Raw genomic sequence first — 21,396 nt, 5'->3', positions numbered from 1 at the left:
CGCCGTATAGTCCTGACTTGGCACCTAACGACATCTATTTGTTCCCTTTTGTGAAGAATAAACTGCGTTCAATACTCCTAAAGAAGCTATTGAACCGTAAAAAACCTATGTTTTGGGGGTACCACTAGGAAAGTGGACAAAATGTTATAAAAATTGATTCAAACGTTTGCCAAAGTTATTGATCATCTAGGGTTTTTTTTTATGCTGCTAAAACGTAGATTTATTTGGCTAGATTCGACATTTAAATTATCTACGATCGTAGTACATTATATAATTAAACCAGAAAGTAATCCAGTACAAAAAGATAACTCTGCGTGAAATAAGTATGATAGCGTTTCGTGTGGTTCTTCTGAACACGTGAAATCAATGTTTATAATTTTTGACGTGCAAAAATACTATTTGGTCCACTGCAATATTGCACCACAATAAAAAAAATGTCCAGATTTTATTCTTTTTTCCCACTGTCCACTGCACGATTATGTGCTTTGCATGCATAAGAAGTCATATCATTGATGGTACCGATAATTTTTGTTTGTGAGTGAAATTATCGTGGTAACGATATTTACACAAGCAACAATTTATACAATTTAATTGTCGTAATTCTTGCTTATGTTAGGTCATATTTAGGAATGTGACGAATACGAAGTTCCAAGCTCACGTGAATCATGATAATTTTTTATTGTAATAGATCCTTTCAGTGGACTGTCAAATGCATCACCTATAAAATTGTTCTTTAAATGAATGGTAATCCTCAGGAAATTCTTAATTGGGGTTCTTTTAGAATTCCTGTCCCATTTAAATTATCGTTTGACTGTGTTATTTTGGTTCAACTGCAAACATTCTAATTCCGGTTCTAGATGTCAGGATTTTCAGGATAATATAAATTACCGTACATGCGACATACTTACACGACATAGTAATCCCCGGACAGCAGTTTGTACACGACAGCGATCAGGATGATGACCACACATGCGAGACTGAGGAAGCTCGCCTTCGCCAGCCGGGAGACGTTTTTATACAGGCAGAGTGGAATTATCACAAACACGGTGACTACTAGAACTACTCCGAAGCGCACCGCTCCCATCGAGTTGCCCCAGGAGGGCACTAGCCGTACCAGCACCTTGGAAAGCGTATCGCCGACCACCACGTTGTAGGATATCATCGCTAGAGAAGAAAAAAAAAACAAATGAGGTAACCGTTAGTCCGACTGTGAGCTCTTGTGGTATTTGTAACAAGGACGACAATTACAGCAATTACAGCATATTACAGCTGCTCGCAGTGTGTCCTAAATCTGCACGAGTGCCATAAATTCCATTACCTGGAAGTACGATTTAATTGCATCAGGAAGGATGGAGGAGAAAATGTGGTGAATCTCAGTCTCTTTTCGTAACTTTTTGCGTTGGTGGATGATGATGGAAATATTTAATTACAGTACTTTGAAAAGTTTTCGGTTTCATGCGGTGGCTTTGTGATGATTTATTTTCCCCGATTGAAGTTTGCCTAGATCGAATATTGACTTTGGAGCGACAGAAATGTTGATGACCTGTAACACGAGCAGTGGCTGAACCCATTAACAGAGGGCAATGTCATACACGAGTACAGTAATGGGTTAGCACAAAACGGCGGGGCTGGAAATAATCAAATTATTTTCACACAAAAGAAGCGTAGACTAGGATTTGTAACTAATCATAAATCAACAATAGACTCTAGTATGCGTCCATGAGAAATGATTACGGTAAATTGTTGTATCGTTTTGTGTAAATAATCAAGAATTTGTTCATATTGTGACAATTGAATATTGACATTCAGGCGTTATTTAAAAAAACGCTGAAAGTATTTCATTGTGAACTGGAGAAAGTAATCAACAATGAAAAGATTACCGGTAGGTAAGGATGAAGTCGATCAAGATTGTAGGATTCCATTTAGTCACCGTCACATCAAAATTCCAAAAATGAAACGAGAAAAAGTACTGATTGCTTAAGACGACCCACCTGTGCAGAGCATTATTTTCAAAGCAATGTTCATGATTTTTTTTTTGCGTTAAATTATGTAGTGATGACGGTCTCGATGAATTGAACACTACTTCATTACACTTTCTGTTGATCGACTAATAAAAGTTGCATATGAAATGATATTCGGAATTGAGACCATTACAGCTCTGCTTGAACATCACAACAGCACGATAGCCTCCATCTCCATCGTTCATAGGAAAGGATGAAAAATTTTGAAAAGAGGAAATGTTTTTTACCACCTACTTGACGGAAGGACAACGACTCATCAGATGTCATGGAGTGGATGACTTTATTTGGCTCTATTAAGCGATTGGACCATACAAAATATAATATATTTAGATTTGAGTGTGTGTTTACACAAACGAGTGTGAATTGTTTTGATGATCTTATTTAATTCCTGAACTTCATCTAAATCCGACTTCCCGTTCCGGAATTGTAGGGTAAAGTGTGTTAAAGATTTTGTAGCCTCACTTAAAGTTTTTCTATCCTCACTTAATCTTAAAAATTCTAAATTGACCTCAAAACTACTCCAAATGAAAGCCATTATCAGTAACCAGTCAAACAAACCGATTCCTGCTGTCCTGGTTCCCGGTTTTAGATTAACGGAACGAGAGATAATAGTCATATGCTCAAAAATGAATCTTACCCATTTCGTTTTCTCGTGGATGACCTAACCGATCACCGATCTGTTTTATTCTGTAGGTTAAAATAGTTAATGCACAAACAATCTCTTCGGTTTCTTTCAAGAATAAAAGAAAAACATTTTGAGTAGAATGTCACAGTATTATATATGAGAATATGATTGATATGAGAAAGGTATTATTATTGGATTAAAACAGGTTTTTCCAACTCACATCACACTACACACATCACATTACACTTGAATCATTTGCCTTAAATATTTTTAACGGTTCATTGTCAAAATGGAAAATTGCACCAAATGTTGAAAAAACGCAATTAATCATCTTCCCTAATAAGCCTAAGGCATCTTTTTTTAAGCCAAACAATAATCACGTTATCAAATTTAATGGCATGGAATTGACATTTATTAAGGAAAATATTTAGGTTTAACGTATGATAAAAAAACTCACTTTCAAGGATCACGTAGAAAGAATCCAAGCAAGGTGTAATAAATATATTAAATGTTCATATCCGCTTATAAACAGAACAGAAATTCTAAGCTCTGTCTAAAGAGCAAATTATTAATTTATAAACAAATTATCAGAAAAAAATGCTTTAAGCAGTACCTGTTTGGTCAAGTTGTTGTTCCACCAGGAAGAAAACGCTTCAAAGGATTCAGAATAAAATTCTGAAAATGATTTTGAAGCGTCCTCCCTGGTCTAGTACAAATGAGTTACACAGACTCACAAATATAAGTTAGTATATAAATTCCTCTCTCTCATTACATATTACAAGTAGGTGAACAATTTTCCCTACAAAAAATCACAGAATTGCGCTTAATGATAATCACCAAATCATGTTTATAATAGGACTAGAAAGATTCCACTTGTGACTGAACACCCAACTTAAATCTAAACAATTTGAATTTAATTCATGTGCTATAAACAATGTATTTAAACAGATAAACGTGATTAATCCACCTAGCAGTGAGATGATACCTTTTTTTATCAATGCGCATGTGTTTTTTGCATGAATATTTTTCGGGGTTTCAGTTTTCCTGACATTATTCTAATGACTGAGCTTTGAGAAACGATTTGATACTGGAACCGGAATTCTAAAATTGGTATGGCCGAAGTCAGATAAATTCACCTGAGTAGCTGTATAGTTTATATTTGTTTCAAAATGTTTGAAAATCAATGTGGACATCTTTGAGGAATCGTAGTGTGAACTAAATTTTTGGGTGCCTTACGAAACGAAAACTGAATACAACCAAAAATGAAATAAGTTTATTTGGTTATCGATTATCCAAATCTGCTAACCCGAGAAACCTGATTAATTTATGTGAAATATACATTTTTATACTAATCACCCTGTATCTCTGAAACCGGAAGTTGGATCTGACTGAAAAACCAAATGTTTTATAGAATCTTAAAACTTTTCATTTGAATCTTAGATGATTCTTAGATTTCATTTGAATCTTAGATCGGTTCAGCCATCTACGAGAAAAATGAGTTACACAGTTTTAATTTCGTTTCACATATCATCCTGTATTTCCGCAACATATTTTCTTTGGGAGTATACAACTTTTCATATGAATCTGAGTTTGTAGAAAACTGTTGAGTCATCCCAAAAAAATTGAGTGAAATTATTTGTCACACACGCATTTGCTGATCTCGACGAACTGATTCGAATGGTATATGGGTGTTATGTTCTTCCAGCATTTATTGCTGTAAATAGTTTAAATCAATATAATTATGAAATTGCTTTCATCTCGAAAATTCTGCCATCATCTGGTTTACATATGTCATATTCGAACGATTATGTTGCCAAAAACGAACCGTGCTAAAATCGGTCCGAGGCAAAATATCATGCTGTACACAGTCTTTTCGGTACTTAGAAACAAATGTATGTAACAGTATAAAAAGTTGTGTTTTTTGTTGCTCCCAAGCATTTATTTGTCAGACAGCGCTCAAAACTTCTACTGCTGGAATAGGGGAAAAAGTCGCTTACACAAAAATTCCGATATCTCCGTTAAAAATGGACGGATTTTACAATCTATGGCTAGTTGGATAGCTATTACCGTGCGGAATCTAAGTCTGAAAATATATTCTGTTTTCAAGGTCAATTGTGACAGATACTGTCAAAAAACTGAAAATTTTGACATAAAATTTCGTATAACTCAAAAAGTAACCATCCGATCGCAAAACCATTCAATAGCGTTCTGGGTGACGGGGAGACCTTTCATTTGCGACTGGTTTGATCAAAATCGGTCCAGCCATCTCTGAGATCTCGACCTCTTAGTTGACAACACACATACAGACACACACACATACACACACACACACACACGGACATTTACTCAGTTTGTCGAGCTGAATCGAGTGGTATATGACATTCGGCCCTCCGAGCCTCGGAAAAATTTTCTAAAGTTTGAGCGAATTCTATACCTATTTTTATATTTATAAAAAAAGGTAAAAATATGAAACAATTCATAAAATATCATAGAACAAAAAGAAAATCATCAGATACAAGTTTGTCCAAACAACAGACAGTGGCCATAAAACCAAAATGTTGCTGTTGTGTTTTTGAACTAATTAATTATTTAATTCTGTTATAATTGTAGGTTGTAGTTACCATTTAAATACAGATCCACTAAAGAAGACGCCATCCAATTGCGTCGAAACGTTGAGATTTGGAAATTAAAATTAACGTTTCAATCCGCTAAGGAGTGTACCGGGAATAAGCTATCCACAAACTTTTCTTTCAAATTATGATAAAAAACGATATTTTATTCAAACTAAAAATTGATCCTTTATTGTACGTGGTTAAACTTGAGCATAATGAAAACCGGATGAAATTTAAGTTATTCCTTCACGAGTTTTCGAACTTTTAATCGAACGCTCTTCATCAAGTTCCGGACAAGTGTTGCATCGCATTTTTGGACGCTTGAGCCCAATTTTTTTAACTCTTGCATGTTCCCAGCTGTCTTACCACCCAAGTAACAATTTTTGTTACGCTAGCTTGTTTGTGACTAGTTTGCAACCAGATATTTGAGTGATTGTTACTATCATCTCACCACTTGCATGACTCAAAAAGCGCAGTTTCTACTAGTTGTTAAGTCGGCTAAAAATAAGTTGTCGCTACGTTGTAATGTCATACTGAAAGAACTTATCTTTTCATAACTTGAAAATAACTTGTTTTCAAGTAAACTAGTTGAAACTTAGTCACCATCGACATTATAAACATTGAATGCATACAGAACACTTTTCTATCATCAATAAAAAAGCAGAAGAGTACTTTAAATCACAAACTTGATACAAGGTGCAAATTTCACAACGATTTTGAAACTGTCGAGCGGAATTAAATTTTACTCAACTGTTTTTTATGCGCCTTCAATCAAAATCTGTTCATAAAGATATAAAAAATAAACAGCAAAATAACACTATGTTCAGAATGCTCAAAATTATTCCAAGTAGAGTGATTTCTCATCATTTTAAATTCATATATCATGAGAATTATAATATTATCACAATCGATGTTCAATCCCTATATTATTTTCTTCGTATTTATGACAGTGCATAGAACAAAAATGACTATTCTGCCTTTCACTATTTTCGGCAAAAAGTAGTTTTGAAACAAGTAATATCCTGGTTTTAATTATGTTTCATACACTTCTTGAGACTCCATATTGTGTTCGCCATATTCAGGCCAACAAAGGTTGTTTTGTTTGCATTTTCGTTACCATAACGTTGGGAAAACCTACCGATAACTATCAGAATCAATGAAGAAATTATATGTTATAATCTTATAGTATCTAAGTTATTACTACATCAATTCACAGTAACGATTTACATATACGCTTACGTATTTATAATGGTTTCGCAACGGAAAATAAACCTTTTTTCAACTAGTAGCTAAAAACATAGCTGTAAGTAAAGATATGTTAGAATCAAGTAACGATAACTTACAAATGATAGTTAGTTTAATGTTTACGTTATAAAGAAACACTGCTGTCACCTTGTTTTAACCAGTATAACATAAAACACATATTCGTGCTCTTGTTGCAACATAGTTTGGACTTTGTCGTATCAGAACTAGTTGTGGATTGCTACTTGGGCAGTCTTCTTGAAGACCCTCTTCACGATTGCCCAGTAACGTTCGATGGGTCGAAGCTGAGGGCAGTCATTCCGACACTCGTTCCTGCTTTTTTGGTCAAATCACGTATTGACATTGATTTGTTCTTCATGACTAGAGATACCACTTTCTGGGCCAGTTTCGGGTAGGAAGAACCGGGTTTTTGACTATTCCATCTATCTCATCCAAAGAATAGTGTTCTCCAAACATAATCATGATAGTTTAACTCTGGTATAATGAATTCCAAACCGCATCGCCGATTTCCGCATAGTAATACGCTTCCGTTTTAGCCATGTGTCCAGAACCTTAATTTCCACTCCCTTTTCAATACGCGACATTTTGAAAACGCAGAATTTCAACCGCACAAACTAGTGCACAAACGAAAGCTGACAGCCAAACGCACAGCATGCTGTGATCTGAGCATAAAAACCATCACAAATATATGCGTACAACACAAATGTATGTGGATAGCTTATTTTCGATACACTCCTTAAGACAATATGATTGATATAAGAAAGGTATCATTTCACCAATAGGTGAATTAAAACAGGGTTTTTCAAACTTACATCACACTATACACATAACATTACACTTGAATCATTTGTCTGCAAAGAAGCTTAAATATTTTCAATGATTACTTGTCAAAATGGAAAAAAATAAGCTGCAAAAGTGCAATTAATCATCTTCCCTCAGAAACCTAAAAGCTTCTTTTCTTAAACCAAACAATAATCACGTTATCAGATTGAATGACATGGAATTGACATTGATCAAGTAAAATATTTAGGTTTAACGTATGATAATAAAATCACTTTCAAAGATCACGTAGAAAGAATTTTTAAGTGTTCTCGCTGGTTTAGTACAGATGAGTTAAAGCAAATAAGTAAAGTCCGACAGAAATCGATGCAACCTACATTGAATCGATTCGCTCTTTGTATTAGTTAATAAGTTAGTATATTAGTTTCTTTCCCTCATTACATATTTTAAGTAGGTTTACAATTTTCTCTATAAAAAATCACAGAATTGCGGAGGCAAATGGTATCTTAAAGGTAATAATTAAATCATGTATATAATAGGGCAGAAAAGTTTAGTTTCCACTTGTAATTACCCAACTTAAATCTCAACAAATTAACATTTAATTCGGATTGCTATAAAAAGCATTTAGAAGGATAAAATATATAAACATTTCAAAAAGTATCATAGAACAAAAAAAGATTATCGGATACAAGTTTGTCCACACAACAGACAGTGGCCATAAAACTGAAGTTTTGTAGTTGTGTTTTTGAACAAATTAAATGTGTAATTGTGTTATAATTGTAAGTAACTCCATTGTGTAATTCTGTGATAAATTGTTACCACTTCTGCTAGTTATACCAGAAGCTGATTCTTCTGTGAATTGTGATTGTTATAATATATTTTATAATGTTTAAAATTTAAATACAGTTCCCCTAAAGAAGACACAAGCTAATTGCGTCGAAACGTTGAGTTTTGAATAAAAATATTAACGTTTCAATCCTCTATTGACTGAAAAACCGCTTAATAACTTAACTTAACTTATTGAGATTGGTGTTGTCCGAGTGTCAAACCGAACCATTTTATATGTGGCATCGTTAACGCTCGTATCCGTACTGTATTTTACAGTATTGTACTGTATTTTCGACTCAAATACTGTGTACTGTTTTTACCCTCAAATCTACTGTATTTTAATTTGTACTGTTTTTTTACACTGAAACGTACTGTATTCAGGCATGTCCAAACACTGCACTGCACTGCGTGCTTCATATAACCACCGCCACCGCGTGTATTGAGAATGCCATTGCGTGCCAGTGCACAAAGAGAAACACGAAACGCATTATCCTAAGCCAAGGTGCTCGTGGCGCTGTTTTATTTTCGGCACTGGTGTTTCAAGCTTCGGCATACACCGAAACCGCGTATTTTCAGTTTCGTTAAACACCGGAGCCGAGTGTTTTCAATTTCGCGAAGGCACCGAAGAGCACCCATGCGTTGGTTATACTGTCAATCAATTGAATTCAATCAGACGCGTATTGATGAAAAAAGAATTAATCATTCAAACGCATTTTTCGTCATACCGTGGCGCTATAGGTGCTTATAGTACAAGCAACGTATGTGGCAAAATCGGAAACACTCGGCTTCGGTGTTTGCCGAAGTCAGGAACACTCGACTTCAGTGCTGCCCGAAAATCCAAGCACCGGTGTTTGACAATTACACGACCACCGCTACGAGTGCTTTTTCTACTGCGTTCGGTGTGTGTTTTTCAACACGGGCACGAAGCGTAGCATTCAATACTCCTGGTGGTGTGCTCACGAGTGAAGGTGAGTACCGTGCAGAACGGATCCGTGTTTTTGCCATGCCTGACTGTATTTTTCACACTAAAATTTAATACAGAATTTTAAATCTTCAACGCATCGAATTTCGATCTGTGGCAGTACAAGAACAGCAACAACGCGTGGCGAATGTGAATGAGAACACAACAACAACACACACAAATTTTTTCATTAATAATTCTTGTTCAGAGCGCGTCACAACAAACAAGCGAAACTTTGATGATTAAAAAAAAGAAAAAATGTCTCAACCAAATAGCAAATATACTCTAAATCAAAATCATTATCAAAAACATCCGCTTCTCAAAAAATGTTATTATTACTTTCGCACATTCTTCAGTTTTTGACGAATTTTAAAGTGCCCTAAAAAGGAAATAAAAAATAATTGAGTTTATGAATCAGCTTTGAACGATTTGTTTAGTCTTGTTAGGACGTAGAGCCGTATTGAGTAAGTTTTACATGATATGCGAATACAACTGTGTGATGAAAACCGCGAAAAAGCTACCGCAGAGACGGTACTCGAACCCGAAAATAGTTCTTATCCTTCTAAATCGTTTTGCCAATTAAGCTATCTTGCATGTGAAACATAAAAAAACCGACTAATTGAGGGCTGAAACACCTTGCGGAGAGATTTTTATTGAGAAATGACTACAAATGACCACCGTAGGGCCCAAGCACAGCTGAACATGCTCGGTTCTCATGTTCAGTTAGGCTGTTTGTATGTGTGTTTCACATGTAGGATAGTTTAATAAGCAAAACGATTTACCCGTATTTGGCTTGCTACGGGTTCGAGTCCCATTTTTAGAAAAAAGCGTACTGTAAAATGTACTGTATTTTCAAAGTCGATGTACTGTATTTTCTTGATTTTTACGCCAAATGTACTGTTTTTCGTAAAAAAAATATACGAGCGTTAGGCATCGTACAACACAACATCAATTATATTTATCAAAATAATCCACTAGAAAATTTTAGGAATTCAATTTAATTTTTTAAGAAATTTTATTAAACTTTTTTTTTAAACTGTGATAAGAGTGAAAAACGTTTGCGTCCGACATACACGCCTGCTGCGATTCCGATCTACAATCAAACAGTTCAATCAATCGTCACACTTTTGAATCCGCAATTGCACGAGAGTCTGCTTAGATTGATCTTGATTAGGAACCAACACCGAATATTGTTTGTTTTATAGCCGACGAACTTACACCAATATCCCAAATGTATGCAATTATATCTTAGACCATACTTGCGATACGATTTTGATATTTAAGCTTCTTTTCGCCAAGTTTGTGTTCAAGTTTTGTATGAAAGCAGTTATTTTTAAAGCATTAAGTTTCTCTACCATTCTGCGATTTTGGTTGAAGCGATAAATTTTTTCTCATTATCAGTCGAGTTCACCTTATATAAATTAGAAATTAATCTTAAGCACTCAAAATTTACCGTGGGGTAGTTGTCAATTTCTCAGGCGAAACGACATTACATGGAATTTCACCCGAGCTTGCATGACACAAGATCAGAGCATACTAATTAAAGCTTCAAATCTTTTTACGGCACTTTTTGTCTTGCTGTCTAGCAACAACCTACCTCTAGCATGCTACGCGTAGGACTGAAACGTTAACTATAATTTCGCTTCTATTTATAAATTCGCGTGCTCCTAACAGTTTCGTGCGGCCAGTGTAGCTATTCTCATTCTTATTACAAGTGCGGGAGACTCTTTTACTCACGTACTAAAAATATGAATATTGATGACAGTGGGGGCACAGACTAACAGACAGGACACTCAAATTAGATTCTTTAATCATTTTAACGGTCATTTCGAATATTCCTTTAGTTGGGACAGTATTCGCATATGTCACGATGGCGCCACGTTACCCTATCAAAAACATTCTGTCTGTCATCTAGACTGTATTTATTTTATCATTTACATACAGAGTTGCAATTCATACAGAATTACTTGTAATTTATTGATTTGTATACGGCTATGCCAATTTTATACAGGATACAGATTTAATAAAGCATTCGACAGTGTTTCGCACAAAGGTTTAATAGCAAAAATGTCTGATTTCCAGTTTCCTATTTATTTGATCAAAATGATTCAAAATTATTTAATTGATCGTACTCTTCAGGTTAGCTATCAGAATTGTAAATCTGAATTGCTACCCGTACGAGCCGGTGTTCCGCAGGGTTCGAGCGTAGCTCCAATCTTGTATAATATTTTCACTTCTGATCTTCCAAATCTACCCGTTGGTTGTCAGAAATCGCTATTCTGTGACGACGAAAGTCTGTTAGCCACAGGTAGAAATCTAAGAGTGATCTGCAGTCGCCTACAAAGAAGTTTAAATATTTTCAGTGATTATCTGTCAAAATGGAAAATTAAACCAAATGCAGCAAAAACGTAATTAATTATCTTTCCTCATAGGCCAAGAGCTTCTTTTCTTAAATCAAACAATAATCACATGCTCAAATTGAATGGCTTGGAATTGACATGGTCTGATCAAGCTAAATACTTAGGTTTAACGTATGACAAAAAAACTCACTTCCAAGGATCACATTGAAGGAATCCAGGCAAAGTGTAATAAATATATTAAATGTTTATATCCTCTTAAAAACAGAAATTCTAAGCTCTGTCTAAAAAAACAAATTGTTAATTTATAAACAAATTTTCAGACCAGCCATGCTTTATGCAGTACCAATTTGGTCAAGTTGTTGTTCCACCAGGAAGAAAACGCTTCAAAGGATTCAGAAAAGAATTCTTAAATGATTTTGAAGCGTCTTCCCTGGTTTATTTCAAATGAGTTACACAGACTCACAAATATAGAACCATTAGATGTAATGTCACATAATATTATAAGCCAATTCCGTCAAAAATCGATGCAATCTTCAATTGAATCGATTCGCTCTCTGTATTAGTTAGTAAGTTAGTATATACGTTATTTTTCCCCATTACACAATACAAGTAGGTTTAGAATTTTCCCTACACAAAAGTCACATAATGGCGGAAGCAAATGATGTCTTCATGGTAATAACCTAATCATGTATATAATAGGTCTGAAAAGTCACCACTTGTGGCTGAACACCCAATTTAAATCTCAATAATTTTATTTTATATCATATTCCTATAAATATCAATTGACTGTTATGCAAAAGGTCATTATGCCAAATAACCATTAAACTGAATTGCGTTATGCCAAACGTGGACGCCCCGATCCTGGGCAATAAATTTCTGGGGAAAAAGCTCTGACTTTTTATATGCTGGATAATGCTTTTCTGGGAAACAGTATTCTGGAATAATGTACTTTCTGTTGAAATCGGTTCAGTCAGCTATGAAAAAATTGAGCGGTGAAATATTTTTGAGAAGTGCACATACATATTCACATACATATGCACATATACACACAGATATTTTCCGATCTCGTCGATCTGAGTCGAATGGTATATAACACTTTGGGTCTCCGAGGCTCCATTTTTCAGATATTTAATTTTTCCAGCAATTCTAATACCTTTCTTTGGAAAAGGCAAAAACTAACAGTCATAAACAACAATATCACAGTTGCACGCGGGAATCACGAAGCTCTAGTAATCGGTCATCATTTCGTCACTTTGGTCGTCCACGGCGTCATTAGTTGCAATAGTCAGGAATACGGCTCAACATATACTCACTGAGTGATTTGGGGTTTTTAGCATACAAATTCAAAACAAAGAAAAAAGGATACACAGAGGTATTTTAGTTTGTTTGATCCCGCACAGAACGAGGAAGGCAGGGTGAATTTAGGAAGCATGTGTCACACATTCGAACATTGAATGAAATTGAAACGCAAGCTGCCATATCATTTCTATTAGCTTAGGCGGAGATGGCAGCTCTACTTGAACTGCTTTAAGCACTGACGAGCCGAAGGCGAAACGCAAAGAAAGTTGAAACAAAATATGTGCTTTTTTCTCAAAACAAAAAAACCCTAAATTTTCAAACTCTGCGGCGACCAATAGCTAGTCGTCATTCGTTTACGCCCGAGACGTCAGAAAGGATATTGCACCCTGTGTAATATCCAATAAGTGTTACATAAGTTGTGTAAGCTGGGCGTAGTAGCATCAAACCCTGAAATTTAGGAAGAATTATTAGATTAATTTCTTTTATTTACAGGTTCACACAGCTTTATCATATTTCCAACAACCCGTTCGTATTCCGGGATTAATTTTTGGAGTTCATTGTTGTGTTTTTCGATTTTTTTGTGTATTGGTCATCCTCCTTCACAGATTTTTCAAGTTGCCTTTGAAGTTCAGCGATTTGCTCATTAATTTGTCCACGTTCTTCCGTACGTTGCTCTAAGACCGTTGTGGCAGCTTGATTTTTTTTTTCTCAGATTATGAATGTATTCTAGGATATGTTGGTTGCTTTTCTGCAACTCCTTCCTCCACATTTCATACAACGGGATTTATTGCAACAATGGGATGCTGTATGTTCCAATTGTTTGCAATTGGTGCAGTTCATGACCCGCGGCACAACAAGGCGAACAGGTAAACGAACTTGGTCCAGGAGGACGTAATTAGGCAAAGCCGAGCCATCGAAAGTCACCCGATACGAGTCTGATGGGATATAGGACTTGTCTTAACATTCTTGAGTAGAGGGTTTTTAAAACTCGGACTCGGATCGGTGATCACGTCATCTATCTCGACTTCGCGAACTGGAATAAATACGCGATACTCCACCGCACTATTGAAGAAACACGAATTTATGTCCAATCGGCCCGATAGTTACAGTGGAACTGAATGCTGTTTATTTCTTATGGGTACCCGGCCATTCTGGTATTACTGGAAATGAATGGGCTGATGAGTTGGTTAGAGCTGGTGTAACAAATGATTTCGTTGGTCCTGAACCAGCTTTACCAATTTCAACTAGTTGGATAAAGAACAAGATTCGTTCTTGGGCTGCATCCAAACATTCCAGCAACTAGTGCAGCTTGAAAAACTTGCGCTCAGACGAAAGCACTTTTACCAGATTTAAATCTGAAAATGTCAAGGTGTCTACTGCATTTTTCCAAGCATTATTGCAGTATTCTGGTCAGAACTCTGACTGGACATTGCAAACTCAATTATCACATGGCTACTATTCAACGTGCTGAGTATTATTCGTGTGATTTGTGTGAATGCGATTATGGTACTTCATATCATCTGATGTGTAACTGTCCCGCATTGACGCAGCTACGTATCCGGGTTTTTGGTTCTCCATACATGGTTGAGTCTGTGTATGCGGAGCTAAAATTGAAGGATATTCTCTCGTTTCTCTCCCAATGTGGTAAGGAGCTATAGTCGAAAGGGTTTATCGTTCTTCCTGGAGTGAATGAATCCCTTCTGTATTCACCTTAAATAGGGTTTAGCAGATTGTTTGGCATCCTTTAGGGGGTACCGAATTTACTTCTGCTCGTACGTACTGCGAATCGTTCTGCATTCTTCCGGGAGTGCAGAATGGTGTCGCTTTTGTAAGATCTCTAAATCCTCTCGGGGCTTGGAGGTTTTATTAACAGCAGACTGTTCGGGACCTCGCAGAGGTTCAGAATTTACTTCTGCTTCCACTAAATGTGATCCTCAGCAGATTGTTCAGCATCCCTTAGGGGTGCAGAATTTACTTCTGCTTTTATGTGTTTTTGTGTCGTCAATTTTCCCCATCCTCCTAGTCCAAACCTTACCATTTCCCTTCCATCCTTCCCTCTTATATATCGGGAAAATGATGCAAAAAACAAATTGATAGCAAGGCACAAATCTCCAAGTATCAATGGGAACGTGCCATTTGAGCCAATTTATTTTGATTTCTGGTTCCTGCCTCAAAACTATTCCAATCGGTAGTTATTGTCAGTAGACGGCCAAACATTAATTTGGTTTTCCTTGTTCTTGGGTTTTCGATTAATGACCGAAGATTGTAGCCATAGACTCAAAAATGGAAGTCACTTTTCTCGAACCAACTTCCGACCTACCGGTTCCCAGATTCCGGTTTCAGAAGTACCTCTTTTCGTTTCCTCAAAGATGGCCTAACCGACCTGCTTACTGTTTCACTCTGTAGGTTTTACTAGCTGACTGTAGAGCAAAATATGAATACTAGATTATTAAGGTCTGAGGACAGAGGTCCACGTATTGAGTTTTAAATCGACCACTTGGCTCGCTCGCTCAATTCCCTTTGCGCATCGTATTTCACTTGTACTCTCTCGTATATGAGCAAACTGTACCGGGTTGCCAGTATACATTTTATTATTTTGATGAGAATTTTTATCACATTAATCTATCGCATGGGTTGGACATAACATGGATTCCAATGAACAATGAAAAAATATTCAACTTTCACAAAGATTGAATGTCTGTGTGTTTGGGAGCCTTGTCAAGCCAATTTTATTTTTCTCTCCTTTTTCAGAATGCTATCAGGAAACCAAAGCGAAAAAAATGGTGGATGCATTGAAACTGACTTTGTTTCACAGAAAAATACAAGACTTTATTTTTATCGCTGTAACATATATGATTTTATGTACTAATCGCATCTAAACTGAATTATCTAGACATTGTCACGGCAGACTTATGATACAAGCCTTCAAAGCCGAGATATTCGATGAACAAGTAGAGGTATGCATTTCCGAGCGTTCCAATTCTTCAGTCAGAAAAAAATACAACACGACCGCTAAACTCAATGAATCATTCTGGAAATTTCACAGAATATTTTCTCAACAAAATTTCGAAGACATTGTCAGGTGGGTTTTTCTATATTCTGCACTGTTTCCAAGAAAATTTAATTTGAAACGGGAAAATAGCAAAAAACCGGTACTGTCCTCAGTCGTTAAGGGGCGGGTAGGGTCTAACACTTTTGAAAATCATTTATTATTTTCTTTCTATTTTCTGGAAGTGAAACATTTCAAGAATATTCTGTGAAGTTTTGAAGCCAATCGGAACAAAGCTCAGCAAGTTATGGGCCTTTATCTTTACCGATTTCATACTACGAAGAAACAAGAGCTGCGCACACAGGCCCAAGATTTCTGCTTCGATTGACTTAAAAACTTGACAAAACATTCTCGAAATGCTTCATTATAACAAAATACAAAAGAAAAAATATGGCTTTTTGAGAGTGTTAGAGCCTACGTGCTCCCTTGAGTAATAAATTGTTTCCTTCGATTTTATAGACAATAACTTTAAACGCGTTTTTCTCGAAGGCAGGTTTTGAAAGTCCGTGTCCATCGTCATTCAAAAACTACTGCACCATTTTTTTTCAAATTTTGCACACACTTTCTACATATAAAAAACCAGACCCCAACGTTTTCCTTTCCGTTGTTTGTTACTATGGGAAGGTTTCACAGGCCGATTTTTTCGATAAAAATCGTACTTTTGAATTTAAACAACCACCAAAAAATTAAAAAAAATTAATAAAAAATCAAACAGATACGTTGGGGTCTAGAAAAACTTCTACTCTAACTTTGCTGCTTTGATTTGTTCACTTCTGATTAGTCTGCGCTGAGAAACAGTGGACACCGCAAATCATGATTTTAAGGAAGCGTCCTCAAAAATGCATCTTCACCGACTTATTTCTTAATATTTTTCCACGAAAAAATTACAAAATGTTGTTCGAACGATGCTTTTCATTATACAAAATATTTGAATTTATTTTGTTGAACGATAGTTCTGAAAAAAATTCGCAAAAATGATGATTTTTTCAGCATTTAGACCCTACCCTATAAAAAGGTTGGGGTCACTATCACAGAGCATTATAATGATCTTTTTCTTTAATAGTAATTGAAATTGAAATGTAGTTTTGATTTTTCACATCTAATCTAATATTGTTGCGCTACGAAGTGGCCGCAAGTCATTTATATAATCAGAATGCATATCCCAAACCAAAGCATCTATTATAGATAAATGGATTTTCAGAACTATCTGGTAGTATTTCACATATCCACGAAAATTTGATTGTCCAAAGCTTTGTAAACTATTCAATTTGTTTGCCGAACGGTAAGCTGTGGAAAATTCAGTAAACTGTTACAAATAAATAAAAATTTCGCAACCTTTCGACGTTCTCTAATTCAAGATGAGAAATATAAATTCAAGTGCAAAGCAAAACGATTTCAACGATCTTTATTGAAATATGAGTTAAACCTAAATTATTAAAATTTAAATTGGGTGTTCAGCCACAAGTGGTGACTGTTCAGCCCTATTATATATATGATTTGGTTATTACCATTAAGACATCATTTGCTTCCGCAATTCTGTGATTTTACTGTAGAGAAAATTGTAAACCTACTTGTATTGTGTAACGGGGAAAAGAAACTTATATACTAACCTACTAACTAATACAGAGAGCGAATCGATTCAATTGAAGATTGCATCGAATTTTGTCAGAGTTTGCTTATAATATTATGTGACATTATACTTTTCGAAATTTTTTGTTGGAAAAGTACTAGTGCAATTATGATATATTGCATCACAAAACTCTCGGACTTCCCAGCTGAACGATTCAACTATATCCGATACTGAAGTCCCGGAAAGTATTGATTTACAGTCATTATTCGTGGAATCTGAAGAAAAATTTTAAGAGCTATTGCGAAACGAGCAAAAACTTCCTTTTTTTAAAATTAAATTGAAACGAGTGAATGAGATTCAGACAAAATAGTTGACACGTTGAAATCATCCGCAAGCTCTATTTTGCAAACAATGTACGTGTATTAATTATTCGATAAATTTTATTACATGCGTTCACTGTATTATTATTTTATGAAAAATGAATAAATGGTTATATTGGTTAATCTGGGCAGCCGACCACCGAGAGAAAATTGTTTATTCATTTACTTTAAATCTATCGGAGAAAGGTGATCAAACAGTTATAGGTGATTAAACAAACAACTATCTTTCTACTATTTATTCAAAATACCGATCTTTGTTATTAAAAGAATAATATTTACGGATCTTCATGATAGTTGATTTTTATAAAATATAATCAATCGACCGTACAGGTATTTAGCAATAATTATGTATTTAGCTTCAGCGGTCTGCTAGATAAGAACGGGTGTTTATACTGCTGACGTTTCGACCACAGATTATAGTCTTTTTCAAGGGAAATATTTTGGTGTTGGTTCAAAAGAGTTCAAGAGAGGGGGGTATGTGTGTGTATGTATGTATGTAACATTTTTTTGCACGCACTTTTCTCGGAGATGGCTGAACCGATTTCCATGAACTTAGATTTAAATGAAAGGTCTTGTAACCTCACACAAAGCTCCTGAATTTTATTCGAATCCGACTTTTGGTTCCGGAATTACAGGGTGATATGTGCAAAAATAATACAATAAGTGCACTTACTTTTCTCAGAGACGGCTTAACCGATACTCACAAACTTAGAATCAAATGAAAGGTAAAATTGTCCTATACAAAATTCCTGAATTTTATTTTAGTCTGACTTCCGGTTCCGGAGTTACAGGGTGATTAGTGAAAAAAATCTTATTTCAAATTATTTCCTCACTTTTCTCAGAGATGGCGTGACCGATTTCCACAAACGTGGATTCAAATGAAAGAAATCATGGTCCCATACAAAACTTCCAAATTTCATTAGGAACCGACTTCCGGTTTCGGAATTATATGGTGAAGTGTGTTCAAAATTGGATACCGCCACTTGAAATGGCGAAACAAAACACTTAAAAATATTTCTTAGCTTGCCTCGATACTATTAAAATCGGTAGCCATTGTCAATAGACAACAAAACAACCCAATTCCGGCTATGCTGGTTCTCGTTTTCTGATTCTGGAAGCACCGGAAATAAAAAGTAAAATAATTTCTAAATTTGCCTCAAAACTATTCCAATCGGTAGTCATTGTCAGTAGACGGTCAAACATAAATTCGGCTTTTCTTGTTCTTGGGTTTTTGATGAACGACCGAAGATTGTAGCCATAGACTCAAAATCTCAGCCACTTATCTCGATTATCTGATTTTTACATGAAACTTTTGTGCGGTATGTTCTCGTGGTAATGTACTGTGATTAGTGGATTAGTCGAAATTCTTCCGAAAAAAAAAACAACCAAAAACTCCTAAGAATATGGATTAAGATCAACTAACATTAGCGAGTTTCTGCTGTTTTCGGTCCATGTTCGTGGTATCACATTTAATCAATGAATCCATTGTTATGAGGATGTGCTAGTTCTTTCATAAACTACCTGTAGTATAGGCCTTAAGTTCTACAAGCGTAACCTAGTGAATAAACGAAAATTATTATACATGGTATATGCCAGTGAAACCACATGCAATTGAGGGGAAAGACTCCTTGCAAGCGTATAAATAATGTCAATAATGTGTGCGTAAAAACAAGTTCCATCATATTTTTTCCGGATTTGATCAGATAAAACTATCATATAGTTGAAAATTAAACAAATCAGTCGTTTCTGCTTATAATGACAAATCAAGAAAAGTAGAAACTTTGAACGAAACCTTTTCCTGCTAGTGAAAAATAATTTGGTTTCAGTTTCCTTGCACTACCGCACATTCCATCAGTAACTATCACATTTCTATATGAATTTTTCCTCGCAGATTATGCTTGAAAATAAAGATTTATATACTTTTTATTAAAATTCCAGCGAAATAGAAACCTTTGCTCGAAGAAGCCGAAGGCAATATATACGGTATGTTGTTGAAAAACTCACTATTTTTTCGGAAAACTGCTGTATGTATAATTTTGTTTCTTTTGTATAGCGCAATAGAAAACAGATGCACTGAAGCAGTGTAGCTAAACTTTCTAGTATGTAACAACAAATCAAAAACTAAGACTGTATACAATTTTCCATCAAACATCGACGAAATATTGACCAAAATTAATATTTCAATATGAAACAATGCTTTGCATTTGTTTGAGCATATATTATTGAAAAAAAAGTACAGGTGTGTAATGTCAGAGACATAACTGGATGTCATGAATACGAATAAAACTGACACTTGGCTTTTATCGTATAAAAGAACGTTCACTCTTCACTCTTCACACGATTGAATCAGTGCCATCAAAGAGAGACTAATATCATCGCAACAACAAACACCCGGAATGGCTCATTTAACATAGAATAGACACCAGTGCGAGAGCGAATTTCTCTCGATGACATTTCTGAGAATCAAAGGTTAGCACGCTGCTGTGGGGATCCTCTCTGAAGCAACAAACGGTCGCTTATTCTCGTTTCGCGATCCGATTCTGTATGGGCAGTGGATAATTGCGATAGAATCATTTTACTATTGCCGCTTACTCTAACTATGTGCATATAACCTTTGTATAAATTGTGTCTATGAAAATGAATGTGAATGCTCCACACAAGGGTTTTGAAATATTGCAACATCAAGTTGAACCAGAAACATCAAGTTGAACCATCGATTCGATTTTCTGCGATAATTGTCAACATGCGATTCTCTCTTGGGAAATCCCACACAGCAACGATCATTATCAGACTGTACATTTTTTAAGGGTCGAGAAATACTCAGAGTATGAAGTGGAACGAAGGAATGTAGAAAAACTCTCTCGCGGTTCATGCATTGAGAGACTCGAGTTCTTGTACCATCTTCTACCGGATTGAAAATGTTGTATACAATATAGATAGCAATATAGCAGCTTCTGTCAAATTTTCGGCAATCACCAACACTGGTGGGCCGTACCACGTTTTGTACCACGCAAAAGGTCTGCTCTCATTATTACCGACTGCTGCTCCCGACAATCGAAGTACAAATGAAAGCACGACCTAAGCGTTTGAGGCTTTAAATCACGCAGAAGGTCTGCTTTATTACCATCTGCTCCACCTGACGACCGAAGTCCAAATAAGAGCACGAAAATGAATGATTTTCAATTGAAGTTTACCTTTTATACTCGTCCAGTAGATAATCGGAACAAATGTGTGCTTGACTACCTCTGAACCTTCGTCCGGTGCGAAGAAGCAAAGACATCATATTAACAAGATATCCAGTTCTCACATTACCCGAACAAATGATTGGCAACATCCTTTTTTGCGAGCATGGCGCCCTCAGGCGAGTCTGCATCGATTCTCGTACATAGAAGAAGGGCAGAGAAATGTCAAATTCGTGCGCGCCAAAATAGCAGCATTGCGCACTCATACAATTGGCATGACATGTTGAATGTGATGCCGTTCGATGGCGTTGCTGAACTGAAGATTGATTTCGCTCCAAGCTGACAGGGTCTGGAAGAAGGCAAGCAAGCGTGATGAATTTTCCTCATTATTTCCAAAAGTTTTAGAAAACTCTGTTTATCAATATTTATGGTTATCTCACGCTGTTGAAATTTAATCACAAATTCT

The 21,396-nt window shown here is 35.8% G+C and overlaps 1 protein-coding gene across 1 annotated transcript in view; it reads right to left on the bottom strand.

Moving 5' to 3' along the window:
- LOC131439101 (putative sodium-coupled neutral amino acid transporter 11) overlaps positions 1-21,396 on the bottom strand; it is a 132,244-nt gene that overhangs the window by 18,531 nt on the left and 92,317 nt on the right. Inside the window, exon 5 of the mRNA XM_058609714.1 lies at positions 909-1,164. Within this exon, the coding sequence (XP_058465697.1) occupies positions 909-1,164 (256 nt within the window). The remainder of the gene's footprint in view (positions 1-908; positions 1,165-21,396) is intronic.

Source organism: Malaya genurostris, chromosome 3 (genome assembly GCF_030247185.1).
Source record: "Malaya genurostris strain Urasoe2022 chromosome 3, Malgen_1.1, whole genome shotgun sequence".
In the NCBI taxonomy this organism is placed as follows: domain Eukaryota; kingdom Metazoa; phylum Arthropoda; class Insecta; order Diptera; family Culicidae; genus Malaya; species Malaya genurostris.
The sequence above is the reverse complement of the archived record's forward strand: the minus strand, read 5'-3'. Positions and strand labels throughout refer to the sequence as shown.